The sequence below is a fragment of the Punica granatum genome, chromosome 5 (genome assembly GCF_007655135.1).
Source record: "Punica granatum isolate Tunisia-2019 chromosome 5, ASM765513v2, whole genome shotgun sequence".
NCBI lineage: Eukaryota > Viridiplantae > Streptophyta > Magnoliopsida > Myrtales > Lythraceae > Punica > Punica granatum.
The window spans coordinates 22,960,246-22,974,328 of record NC_045131.1 but is presented as its reverse complement, the minus strand read 5'-3'; the positions used below and the strand labels follow the sequence as shown (position 1 = coordinate 22,974,328).

At 38.6% G+C, this 14,083-nt stretch overlaps 1 protein-coding gene across 2 annotated transcripts; it reads right to left on the bottom strand.

The window, feature by feature from the left end:
* Positions 1-6,965: 6,965 nt before the first annotated feature.
* Positions 6,966-10,949, bottom strand: LOC116208219 (serine/threonine-protein kinase D6PKL1-like). Of its 2 annotated transcripts, none has more exons than XM_031541548.1 (3): positions 10,686-10,949; positions 8,663-10,063; positions 6,966-8,131 (listed from the first exon to the last, which is right to left on the bottom strand). In XM_031541548.1, exons 2-3 carry the CDS (start codon positions 10,003-10,005, stop codon positions 7,255-7,257), a joined length of 2,220 nt encoding a protein of 739 aa, XP_031397408.1. In that variant the 5' UTR covers positions 10,006-10,063; positions 10,686-10,949; the 3' UTR covers positions 6,966-7,254. The 2 variants fall into 2 exon arrangements, with proteins under 2 accessions (XP_031397408.1, XP_031397410.1); XM_031541550.1 differs by lacking the exon at positions 10,686-10,949 and adding an exon at positions 10,400-10,616.
* Between the last annotated feature and the right edge of the window lie 3,134 nt (positions 10,950-14,083).

Sequence of the window (14,083 nt, the reverse complement as noted above, 5' to 3'; positions counted from 1 at the left end):
GAATTGAAGGAGCAGTACGCGGATGATGAGGATTTTGCCGAAACTTGGTCCAAGGTGCAAAATCGCCAAGCGGCTGGAGAGTTTCACAACCATGAGGGATTTCTGATGAGAGGTAACCAGCTTTGCATTCCTCGTTCATCCCTCCGAGAGAAATTGATTAGGCATTTACATGGTGGAGGACTAGCTGCACATCTTGGACGTGACAAGACCGTAGCTGCTGTTTCGGAGAGGTTTTATTGGCCTAAATTGCGTCGTGATGTGGAGAAGTTCGTGCGGAAGTGCCTACGTGTCAGATTTCTAAAGGACAGAAGCAAAACACCGGTCTCTATCTACCGTTGTCGGTACCTAAGGATATATGGGAGGATTTGTCAATGGATTTCTTATTGGGGTTGCCTCATACTCAACGGGGTATGGATTCCATCTTTGTTATTGTGGATAGATTCTTCAAGTGTGGCTCGATTGTTTTTCAAAGAGGTGGTTCGTTTGCACGGTGTTCCTAAGTCCATCGTTTCAGATCGAGACACCAGGTTCCTTAGCCATTTTTGGCTTACCTTATGGAGAATGTTCGATGCTTCATTAAAGTTCAGTAGCACAGCTCACCCACAGACAGATGGTCAAACGGAATCGATGAATAGGACCTTGGCAAATATGGTTCGTAGCATTTGTGGAGAAAAACCGAAGCAATGGGATTTCGCTCTTGCTCAAGCCGAATTTGCCTACAATAGTGCAGTTCATAGTGCTACTGGGAGGTCTCCATTCTCCATAGTTTATCAAAAGGTTCCAAGGCATGCTATCGATTTGATCAAGCCACCAAAGACCTACAAAGGCAATGCTGCAGCTGAAAGCATGACAAAGGAGGTGCAATCAATGCAGTAACAAGTTCATCAAAGGCTGGAAGCTACGAATGCGAAGTATAAGAAGGCCACCGACAAGCATCGCAAGGAGCGACTCTTTTTAGAAGGGGATATGGTGATGGTGTTTCTTCGGAAAGAAAGATTTTCAGTTGGAAGTTATAACAAGTTGAAGCCGAAGAAGTATGGCCCATACAAGGTGTTGAAAAAGATAAATGACAATGCGTATGTCATAGATCTTCCCGAGTCCATGGGTATTTCACGCACATTCAATGTGGCGGACATTTACCCCTACTATGATTCGAAAGAGCCATTATATCTTGAGTTCAGCACAAGCTCGAGGTCGAGCTTTCCACAAGAGGGGGAGACTGACGAGGAGTCCCGCCTAAAGTGATAACCCATATTCTAGAAGACTCCGGCTGCTATTAGAAAAAAATATTGCCATAGTACAATTTCTCTTAATTAGATATTGTTTCCTATATTAGCTTGAGTCAGGAGTCTGAAGTTTCCTGTTTCTGATTATTTCCTTGTTCCATTTTAGGAAAGTAATCTGGAGGAGTATAGATGTCAGTTTCCTATTCTAGAGTCAATTGAGGTGTATTCCCTCTATATATAGGCTATTCACCTCATTGTAAGAACGATATACCTCAAAAACACCTATTAATGAATGATATTTTGAGTTTGCCATAACTGTTTCTTTTCAGCGTATCGTTAGGGTTTAGTCGTGTTCTATTCCCTTCGAGTCTAAATTCAGATTTAGGCGCGAGAAATCGTGATCCGCGCTGCGTCACATTCTTTCTGTCGGTTGAGGTAACTTCCCTTTGATGAATCCAATCTTATTTTTGACTTGAAGTGCATTTTGTATCGCCTGGGACCATGTATTGCAGTTTCTTCCATTGAGTTTGTGGGATATCAACTGAATGTCAGGACCATCATGTGGTGTGAAAATATATGCAAGGGGCATAGCAACAGTCGATGACTGAATAAGATCAGTCCCGAGTTGTGTAGGAGGTGGCGGTGGGGGAATTGAATCAGCCATAACATAGATGAAGAGATATTCGGCAGAAAGGATAGATGTGAGAGACGCTCAGTTGAATTTCCAGCAAATATGACAATAGAACAATGCTTGGCTAGGGCTGGCAAGGTACGACTCGAGATGGTTTCAAGATCGATGCTATGATGCCATATCAAGACTTAGAATAGGGCAAAAGCTTACTGCATCCATTCATTCAATCGATATGTATACATCTGGGTCAAAGGAGAAAAAGGAAATCGAAATGTATGGCTAAACTAAGGTTAATCTATGTATGGCATACAAAGATAATTACATAAATTATAATAGGAAGAAAATCTTTCCATAATATATATCCACGAGATTATATTTGGGTTAACTAATATTTCATTTGTTTCTATAAGGGAAGCTATTGCTACAAATGTCTTGTTCGTGGAAAAGAAAATCGTGGCTATAGAACTAATTTGTTGTAGTGCCCCCAGTGGATGGAATTTCTTCTTCATTGGACATGATACTTGGTTAAGATTGAATCGAGTAATCTGATGCAGCAAGAAGCAGATGGCCGCAGGACCACCGCTCTGATACCATGAACACATCGAATGAGACGGAGAGAAATTTGAAGCTCAATTCATTAATTGCCGATACCTCTTATACAAAAGTCGACTAAAAGAAACTAAGGAAATTGGCTATCTTTGGCTACGTATGATACACTCTCTGATTATACACGATATAGATCTTACTTTACAAGAAACGATACCTCAGCTGATTAAATATCATTAATTCCATAATAAATATTCTATAATATACGTACACTCATTGAAAAGGAGAGTATGGTATTGTCGTTTATATCCAAGTAATTTGATCAGGACGCAAGTAATATAATCAACATTTTTAGTATTCATTATTGACAGTATAGGAGATTCACTAAATATTTCTTTGGAATGATGGGATAGAAGAGATGTGATAGGTGGGGAACACATCCATATTTGTCTTCATTTTTAAAGGAAGGACGAATATGAACTATAATGCCACCTCACTTCTCTTTTTGTTTGTTCTTTCGAGCAAATTGATAGTATTAACGGAAAAAACTAAATAAATTACACCGTATCTAACGTGATGCTGTCAACTTAAAATTTCACATGATATTAGAGCGCTGGTTCGAGCCACTGCATATGTGTTTGCCCCTCTTTTAATGAACTTCCACATAATAAGATTTCAAAATTATTTCAACCCACACATGAAGGAAGTATAAGTGAATAAATAAATAAATCATGCTGCATCTAAAAGGATTAACCTTTTAGATTAAATAGCTGTGGTCATCTTGCAAAACTATTTCAACCCAAACGTGAGGAAAATATAAATAAATAAAAGAAATCATGTTATATCTAAAACGATTAATCATTTATATTAAATGGCCGTGAGATTACGTGGTGGTGTTTATCCCAAAATTTGACTGGCAATTTATTTGTGTTTTGTACTCATCTCGCTCTACCTCTTACTATTGCAAATCAAATATGGGATTTGATAAACGTCTGCAGTCTATCCCACCACACCACCCCTTTATATTTGGCAAAGACTATTCAATTGTTTAGTCCCCCATCCCCCATATTTAAAGAAAGAAAATCCAATTATTTACTGAATATGCAATCTAGTTGCCAAAAAATTATAATATTTCAGTAAAAGTTCCGGTAATTTACTCACAAGTAAAATCAAAATTTTAGCGAGATTTTTCCTAGATCTAAGCAGTGTATTCGAAATATAAATTAATTACTATGTATAATATACTCTATGTTTAAGTAATTTGAGTAGAGGTCAAGTGATCTGCATCGAAGGACTGGAGAATTATATTTCTGCATAAACAATTATTTCAATTTTGCATGTAACATTATATTATAGTATTTTTTTAATTTAGTTGCCAAAAATTACAAATAATTCATTAAAAGTTTCGGTAATTTACTCACAAGTAAAACAAAAAATTCAGTGTGATTTTTCGCAGATCTAAGTAGTATATTTGGAATATAAAGTAATATACTCTGTATAGTATATTCTATGTTTATGTAATTTGTGTGAGTTCAGTTAATCAGCATTGAAGGACTGGTGGATCATATTTCTGCGTAAGCAAAATTTTCAATTATTTGCATGTAAAATTGTGGTATAGTATTTTGTAGTATTTTATTAAGTGTCTACATGATATATGAAGGTGTCAGCCTCATGTCTGCTTTACTTTCTATCTTACGGCTCCTTTTCTTATTATTATGTACTACCTTCTTTTTCTTTATTGAAAAGATGCTAAAATTGAGATTAGACCCAAGAGAAAAGACTGGACACTGAAGTTTACGTGGTGAAATGAAATCCTTAAAATGCGAAAACATCCACAGGAAAAGTGTGGCGAATTCATTATACAAAGGAACAGGAAATTACAAATCTTAAAAATATCACTAAATAATCCTAGTGCTTGTTACAATCTCTACCCTAAAAGATCCTATCACGTTCCTCTCAGTTCTCACCACCTTCTCGCTCCACACCATAAAAAGATAACCTAGAAAATTTTCAAATAAGATCAAACCATCAACTTCTATATGATTCCAAACTCTCTCACGCTAGTCCCAAAGGGCCCACGACTTAGTGGCACTAAGGCACTACTGTGCGAGATTTCTTGTAACCTCAAATATATTTAAAGATGAAATATCATAGAGAGATATTTTGATATCTCTGAAATTTTAATTTTTCTAAAAATTTTAATTTTTTTCTATTTTTTTAAAAGTGTAAGCCAATAAAAAATTGCCACATGGACTTCTTATATTAATTTATGAAATTATTTTAATTTCTGAAATTATTTTTATGATTTTATAACATTTTAGTTTTCATCCAATAGATAATTATCACGTGAACAATTAACAGCCACCTTGGACAAATTTGACGGTGTGAAGTCCACATCCGCAGATCCCTAATGGTTGTCAATATATAAGAATGAAAGTGCGTTACGGAGCAAACATATAGAACTGAAAGTTCAAATTAAAATTTATAAGACTGAAGTCCAAAAAAGTCTAAACTTATAGAACTTCTACTTTACTTCTCAAAAAAATAACAGATGAAATTAGATGGCTTGCACAGGGACCTTATAATGTGGGAAGAAAATTTAAAGGTTTCCCGAGTGGGAAAATTTCAATTTCACCCGAGAGGGCATGAATGCAATTTGTTGACTCAAAGTAGTGGAGTTATCAATATTGCCAAGATTTCCAGCCATGCAAGCGTCAAAGATCAAAACCCTACTTTGGGTGATCTTACTTATTATGGTTCCCTGGTTGATGTTTTTCAGTTAAACTATTTTGATCATTTCAGAGCTGTGATACTTAAGTGTGATTCGATTGATGTCGAACATGGAACGGGATTGGGCATCAATGAGTTTAGGTTCCTACTTGTGAACTTTTCAAAGTTGATCCATACTGGAAAAGAATTTGAGTGATGATCCATTTGTACTGGTCTCACAAGTTCAATAAGTGTATTATGTTCAAGATACCCTTGAAGACAATGGGTGGGTACCTGCAAGAGTCAAACCGAGAAATTTAATTGATGACAAGAATCATTTGCCATAATCCATTAAGAGGCATTTGAAGAGACAGAGCAGCGTGACTTGGCTTCGTGAGCTACATCTGCTAATACAATCCAGGATGATTCGAGTTTGACAAGGGATGATGTGGAATGCATATTAATTGATACGCCTACTATGCTTGCTGCTATAAGGGATGAAACATAGATGTTGAGCTCCACATGATGATTATGATGATGTTGGGACTGATGTATATGACTTGTGACCTTCTAGATTTATTACGCACAGTAAAGAACTCGAAGTGACGGAATTGGAAAAGTTATTTGAAAGCTATGCACTATGAGCGCTTGAAACCTTCGTCCTATCATTTGAGCCATGTTATCCCAAGAGTTGACAAAAATCAATGGTCTATTCTGGTTTTCGATAACAACAGTTGAAATTGTGAACATGCCTACGTTGAACTAAGTTACCACATCTTGTCCAGGAATTATCATAAAACTTTGAATTTTTGATAACACTGATTTAAGATGTGATAACTTGTCCAATTCGAATAGAATTACCACATATTTTTCTAGGGTTATTGAAAAATTTTCGATTTTCAATAACACTGGTTCAAAATGTAACTAAGGTAAACTAAATTACCACAATTGCTTCAGGGATTATCGGATAACTTTTACTTTTTGGTAATCGCTATGCAACGTATGATAACCATCCAATTTCCTATAACGTAATTACTAAAACCCATTCATCTTGCATTTCTTTTTTCCAAATGCAGTATAATAAATTTTTTATCTGACATTATTTATGTTTATTATCGTTTTTTTTTTACTCAGACGCACTTTTCGTATTATCATGTCACTATTTTATATATATTTATTTCTACAGATGAAAAAAGATAAAACAAATTATGGCTGACCGGCTACACCGGGTCAGCCGGTCTCCCCTGCCAGCGGTTTGGTACCGCAACCGCAGGCGGTTTCCTAGAGGCCTCCTGAATCTTGGCTTTGCTTTTTGGGTAAACCTATTTATCGGTCACTTAATCCTTATTTGAATAAAAGTTGTTAAAGTAAAATCTTCTGCTAATAAATAAGATAAACAACTGCGCAGTCGATCATCTTTCCTATTGATAAAATTACATTACAACTGAAAAGTAAAATGGTCGACAATATTCGGAAGTTAACTCCCAATATCTTGTTGGATTGATGAAGGGTTTCAGAGGGAAATGGTGGGAGGAAATTCGGAAGACGAATTTTTTTTTTAAAATAAGTTCGGAAGGTGAATGTTATTTCTTTGTATCCCTATGTTCAAATTGAAAAATCCTTTTGCCTAATATAAAAGGAAAGCTTTTATTATCGACTTCCGGAGGGAAAAACTCCCAATTTGAAAGGAAGGATTTGGAGGAATGCTTCTATCATCGATATGTAAGTTATCAACAAGAAAATGGTCAATTATGTCTCTTGCTGGTTTGCCTAAACGATATACTACTCGACGAAATTGACAAACTAGCCGGAGTCCTTTCCCCGATTGAACTACTGCAATTGTTGGTCCGGTCTGGCTTTCAAAACTATGCGTTTAACCATACAGCCAACAGCTTGGACCTTACCATGCAAGTTTCTGCAATGTGAGGTTCCGGGTGAATAAGAAGTTTACAGGAAAGAATGCAGAATCCCATCAACCATACAAGTTCTTCAGCGAGATTGCAACAAGATTCTGTAATTAAACTAGGAAGATTTAACACTAAAATTAATTCCCTAAAAGTGGGAAATGCTTGCTTGTATGTTAAAACTATGATTTTCAGTATAATATCATCTCATGCTAAAACTACCTTGCATCAACTAGAACTAGAAGAACTCGAAGTCGAGAAAATTACCCCCAGGCTTCATCTCTGTCCCGACAGGCCTTTTCCCAGCATTGACGGCCCCATTAACTGGCTCTATAGGACCGAATTTTCGAGGCGGTGGCATATCAAACCCCACTGGCCTCGGCACCTCGGGGGGAGTGCTGCACCTGATCAGAGCCCAGTTCACACCGTCGAAGAAAGGGTGCTGCTTGATCTCGGTTGCTCCTCTCTTCACCCCAAGCCGGTTCTGGGGCTCCTTCACAAGCAGGCTCTGTATCAGGTCTCGACTTGCATGGCTCGTAGCAGGCGAATCAGGGAACTTCAGCTGCTGACCAACCACATTAAATAGCGTCGCACGGTTGCCCGAGCCCTTGAATGGGGTCTTCCCGTAAAGAAGCTCATGGAGGAATATCCCAAATGTCCACCAGTCAACTGCACTTCCATGGCCCTCGCCCTTTATTATCTCTGGGGCAAGGTACTCATGGGTTCCAACAAAGGACATGGATCGGGCTGAGGTGGGTTCTGCCACGAGCTCAACTGTGGCATTACTGGAGGAGAGTATGGGGCCCGCCCGGCCTCGTCCCCCAGTCTTCTTCTTACCTTTCGAGGGAAATAACCGTGGGAGGAAGCAGGAGGGTTGGATGCAAGCAGAGGATGGCTCAGTGCAGGAAGGTTGGATGCAGAAGGGCCGTTCGGAATCGTATGATGATGTCTTTATGAGAGTGGGCGAAACAGTGCACTGGAGAGAGAGGTCGAAATCGGAGAGCATTATATGGCCATCTTCACGCACAAGGACATTCTCAGGTTTTAGGTCCCGGTATACAACTCCAAGCATGTGGAGATACTCGAGCGCCAATAGAACTTCTGCAGCATAGAATCTGCAACAAAGAGTTATAACTAATGGTTATATCCCATACTGTCGACTCAAAGTCTAACTTGCACAAAATTCGCTTAAGACATAAGGAAGATGAAATTTGAGCTAATTCGTACAAAGCAATGAAAAAGCATGACTCTTAACAATAAAAAAGCAAAGGAACATGAACATGAACACGAACTGATAGAGTAACTAGGGTCGTATACTGAACATTTTTGTCTTCAGACGTGGGGAATTTTAAGGGAAAGTAGATGTAAAGCAAAACAAATGGCAGTTCTAAAAGAGATCAGAGTTAGGAAACTTCTTGAAACTTCATACAGTAAGATGTAAAACCATGCTATTAGCTTAAGGACTGCTGATACGGGGTTACTTAGAAAGTTTTTCCTTTATTAATATTTCCCTATACGGTCACGCTACCAAGAATCCGATAAAACTATGGAAATGAATTACCAAACCGAGCCAGGAAAAGAGAGACTAAATTCACAAGGACAAGGTAGTTGGAACAGGCATATGGTAGCAGGACACACTGTGATACCTTGCAGCGTACTCTGAGAAATGCTTTCCAGGTTGTCTTTGCCTCAGGGTGTGGAGATCCCCTCCAGGGCAGAACTCCATGACCAAACATAGAAACCTGTCCGTCTCAAAATGTGAGTACAATGTTGGAAGAAAGGGATGGTCCAGCAGCTGCAAGATCTCTCTCTCCGTCTGTGCCCTGATCAGCTTCTTCCGGACGGATAAGGACTCCTTGTCCATGACTTTCATGGCGAAGTAACAATGGGTCCCACTGAGTTCTGAAAGATATACAGTTCCAATGTCCCCACAACCAAGCCTCTTGAGCAACCTGAAGTGGCTCATCCCTAGAATCCCATCCCGAGCCCTAATCGCAAGGATAGCCTTCCACCGAGGATCGTTCCCCTTGTGGGGCTTATTGGCACTCCCAGTGATATTGCTCCAATTACTCTCATCGCTAAGGCCGCTACTATCACTAACTCGACTGACACTAGTTTTTGCACTCTCCAAGGAATCTCCCTGAATGCTCCCTTTCGTGCTCTCACAGTTCCTCCCAAGACTCAGCATTCCATCACTCATGAGTGCATCACTCCTGTTCGCGCTCGAGCAGCTATTTACAATACTCATCGCAGTGAAAAGGCCACTACTATCAATACTACTGTGTGGACTTACGTTTCCACTTGGAGGCAGAGAAGCATCCCACACACATTCCTTATCATCCGAGTCCACAGTGGGGAGAACGGTTTGCAAGTTCTTTCCCTGGGATGATGTTGGAGGAACAGAAAATGTATAAGAAAGGGCATTTGGCTCATCAGGTTCTTCGACCAAACTCTGTGAGGGAGAGAGAACGGTAGGTGGGCCTGGTTTCTTGCCTGGTTCCTGAATTGGGAGATCTTCTAGAAAGTGCCCCTTAATAGACATACTCCTCAATAATGGCCCAGTCTCTGGTTTCGTCCGACCGATGGGGACAAAGACCGGCTTCATTAGGTCCATGTCAATTGGTTCAGGTGGATGCCTGGCCCCGGAAAATGAGCTGGGGCCGATTTCACGGAACGATCCAGTGAAACCCTTCGCACTGACTACATCTGGCCTTGGCTTTTCAAGTTCGGGTAGAGAATCTTTTCCTTTCCCGGTTCTCAGAGGTGCAGTGAAATGCAGGTCCTCGTGTTCGTCGGCAATGGAGCGGGCGAGCTCCTCTCTTAATGAGGTAGCATGGCCGTTTGGCTTCTGATGGAGTTCTGCTAAAAATGACATGTCTACATCGAGCACATCCCCGAGTTCTCTAATAGAGGGAAGGGCGATGCCCGGAACTTGATAAGAAACAGGGAATTTCACGGGGAGTGGCTTTGGTTCGGGAACCCTTTTCATCTCTCCACCGGCCAATAAATTCTACATAAGGGAGTCTCAGGTCCTCGCCAAGGAGAAGCTGCAAACGAAAACAATACAAGATGAACGTTAACAACTCATCATTACTCCACATCGTTATGACAAAGGCTTTTATACCTCGATCAGCATTCACCAGGATACATACGAGATAATCCGATCCAGTAGAAAGAAACAAAACCAGCATTTGAAAACAAACCACGCCAAAAAGGAAGAGCTCGAATTGATTGAACAAGAGACTCCAAAGCAAAGACATACGGAGCACAGCACAGTTAACTTGCCCGAAATTTTTCCACAAAAGACAAGACACCAACTAAAATCAACCGTAACAATGGCAGAACAAATGAAACGAAAACCCCGTGAAGGCAAGGCAACCGACCACGCACTCGGCTCGCGCGAAGACTGTTCACAGATCAAGCAGAAAAGCACCCAACTTTGCTAAGAATTTGCATATAATCCCGCTTGAGAAGTGCAAGCACGGGCAAAAGGGAACCAAATGATGGAATTTCAAACATAGGGTTGCTGTTTGGAGACTAAGATCAAATGCCTCGAAACCCATATTGGAAAAGAGACAAAGGGAGCAAGCAAGCAGGAAATAGCCAGCCAGGGACAAAGAATCAGAATGCCCAGAGAGAGAGAGAGAGAGAGAGAGAGAGAGTACGGACAGAGCAGAGAGACAGGTGTCAGTGGTGGCTACTCAGCGATGGTGTAACGGTCGGATCATTGAGCAAAGAAGAAGGGCATGGACCTCTGCTCCTCTCAGTCATGGCGGACTCTGTTGATCATCAACTGCACAAGCTTAACCCTCCTCTCTCTCTCTCTCTCTCTAAACTTCTTCCGGAGGAGGGACTTGGGGTTGGGCTTCTGCAGAGTAAATAATAATAATTAATCTAAAAATCATTCCTCCTCTCCTCACTAATTGTTTGCTTTTCGTTTTTTTAATATTAATGTGGGATTATTTCTAATCTTTTAATTAATTGATTTTCAAATTTAAATGATTTAGTGTTTCCGCTTTAAGCTTTATTTTTTGCTGCTGCTGTCTTTAGTTGCAGAACGACAAAGAGACTGGTGAGGGGGGAGAGAGAGAGAGAGAGAGAAGGAGAGAGACGCAAGGTCTGGGTGGATGGAATGTATTCCTGGAACCCGGTGTACATTCACCCCTGGGAGCTGAAAAATAGGCCTTATGTAATTGGGATTCCTTGACGTCAACATTGTATCCAATTAATTAATAGTATATCAACTTTCATACTACTTATAAAAATATATATATATATATATATATCATCTTTCATATCGTATTTGATGCAATGCATGGATAAAAGAATCTTAGTAGGATAAATATAACATGTAACATCTTAAACTATTACTTTTCTTTCACTTGAGTTTTACGAGATGACCAAAGGATCGATAAACCTATTCACATATGGCACAGAGAGTTCAGGTGATAGTTTGGTGAGAAGTTTTATGAGCATTTTGTCATTTTTTTAGTAAAAGTGATGTGCGATGGAAAATCTGAAAAGTAAAATCATATTGAGATAAAATTTAATAATTATTAACATGACTTTTTTTTTCTTCTTCCAGCATAGTAGGTAATTTTGCAAACTGACTCCAGTTTTGTACATCAATCATCAGTCAATTATACGCTCTAATTTCATAAATATTGAATTAATTGCTTAAATACTTTAATTTATTCAAAACTCAATAAATTATTATTTTGCTAATTTTTCATGAGCAATGATACTCAGTAGTTATAGTTTGCTTTGTTTCACCAAAACTCTCTGACCGTGGTTAAGATCTCACCCTTCACTAGAGATGAAAGTGGAGTTTACCCCTCTTTAGTGAACTGATATAACTCGAATTAAAACGCGACTCATTAAATTTATGAATATCATGACATGCATTGAGAAAGTGGAGTCCATAGCAAGTTGTGTTCGGGCTCTTAAGCACCAGGAGCAAGCAAAGGGCGAGATTGTTTTTGAGGAAAGACCGAGGTGGGACCCAGCGTGGTTCCTCCTTTAAACAACAAAATTTCTTTATCAGGGGTGGGCAAGCCCGGCAGATCCTTTGCTTTGTGTCAGCCCAATCCGGCCAACCCGACTGTCTTGTCCTTTCTTTTCGTTTTTGAATAATTTTGTTCTTCTTTTCCACTTTTTCTCTGGTGGTGGAATTTGTGCTTTCCTTTTCCCCCCTTTGACCCGGCCGTTCCCACCCATATCTTCTTTACGGGGTCCTCTCTAGGATCCGATTCAAGGCACGTCCACCCCGCGTTTTCTGAAATCGGATCGGGCATGCCTTTCCGATCGCGAATTCAGTATCGGGACACTTGTCCGATCGATTGAAGTTCGAGAACCAAGTTAAATCAATAGCAGTGAAGAATTTAAAGGGTAGATATTAAAAATATCTCATAGTGCGCGTCGAAAAAAAAGAAAAGGAGAAAATAGAGAGAATTCAGTAATTCTACCTGATTTGCTAAATACATACTTGTTTGCAAATTGTGCAAATATGACATTCATATATTGCATCTTCATCTATGCCAAAGTTAAAATTTACCTTTATGGAAGTTTAATGTAATCACAACTATTCAGCTCTAAAAGGTTAGCATGATCAATTACTTGCCATTTCGTCTCAAGCACAGAATTTATTAAATGAACGGTCTACATGTGCACCGTGCTCTAGAGTTACGCTCTAATGTTATGTGAAATTTTTTCAAATAACAATAATTGTGTATTTTTAAAAATTAACCTTTTTTGTGAATAAAAATTAACCTTTTTTTCACACCGTGTGATTTATTATTAAAAACTTACATCATTTTATCTTGCAGGCTTCATAGACATATAAATTCAGAATGAATAATCTAGCGGAATTAAATTATCTAACCATAAATACCGTCTTAGAATGTTTCATAAGCTCTTTTTTTTTTTCAAGTATTAGCGATAAAGTGCTAAGCATACACGAAAACTCTGTCAATTACATATCCACCGATCTAAATTTTTTTTTTCTTTTCGATGATAATGGTGGCCTTCCACAATCTAACTTTGCTGCAAACCGAATGAATTGACATAAAGTTAGCAAAAAAAAAAAAGAATTGACATAAAGAGAAGAGGACTAAGTTTATGACAACTAATTAAGTTGATTATCACGGTCATGCCGGGATGATGATGATTGGAGTGCATGAAATGTTGATTGCCATTATCAGTTGCCCACTTCATAATTCCGTTTAGGCTTCCTCGGGACTTTGATTAACAGTTCCCCAGTCGAAGCATTCCACCGTCCCTGCTCCCGCTGGATCTATTTCTTCATCGCGTGGCGATCCAATTGGTGCGGAGGATGTTGGGAATTCTCCCTGTTGAGGAAGCATAGGAATTTTGAGAGTCAAGTTAGTCGGGTATCCTTTAATTGACCCAGACTTCTAGTAAGACTTATACTATATCGCAGGTTTCGCTTTGGTACCTATTTGGAATATATTCTTTTTTCTCTTTACAAAATTTAGAAATACAAACACATCAACAAAATAGATGAATAAGAGAAAAGTACGAAGAATAAGCGAGATCTCCCATCGATGTTTAGTGTTTACTACCTAATCATTTAGAAATTGAATGGATGAAATGAATGGAACAGAGTTGAAGATTTTTAAACATGATAGAGCGGAAATAAGGTTATGTTCGATATTAATCACGTAATCATAATATAAAAAGGGTAAATTAAAAGCATAAAAATATACTTTTCCATATTAATTTCCCGTACCAAGTTATCTATTGATTGGAATCAATATATCTATCTATCTATATCTATATATATATATATATATATATATAAACTTGTATCTCATGTAATAAATAGTATTGGAGAGGTAAATGTTCATTGACAAAGAGCTAGAAAGCTCAATTTCTATGTAATAAGTAAATATTTATTGTACTTGGAATAAAAATGTCAATATCTAAATAATATTTAATTTTATATCTAATTTAAATTAAATTAAATTTAAAGATAATAAAATTAGAAAAGAAACTTTACCTGAAATAATTTATGTAGGTATTTTCTCCCTCATTCTGAAATTTTTTTT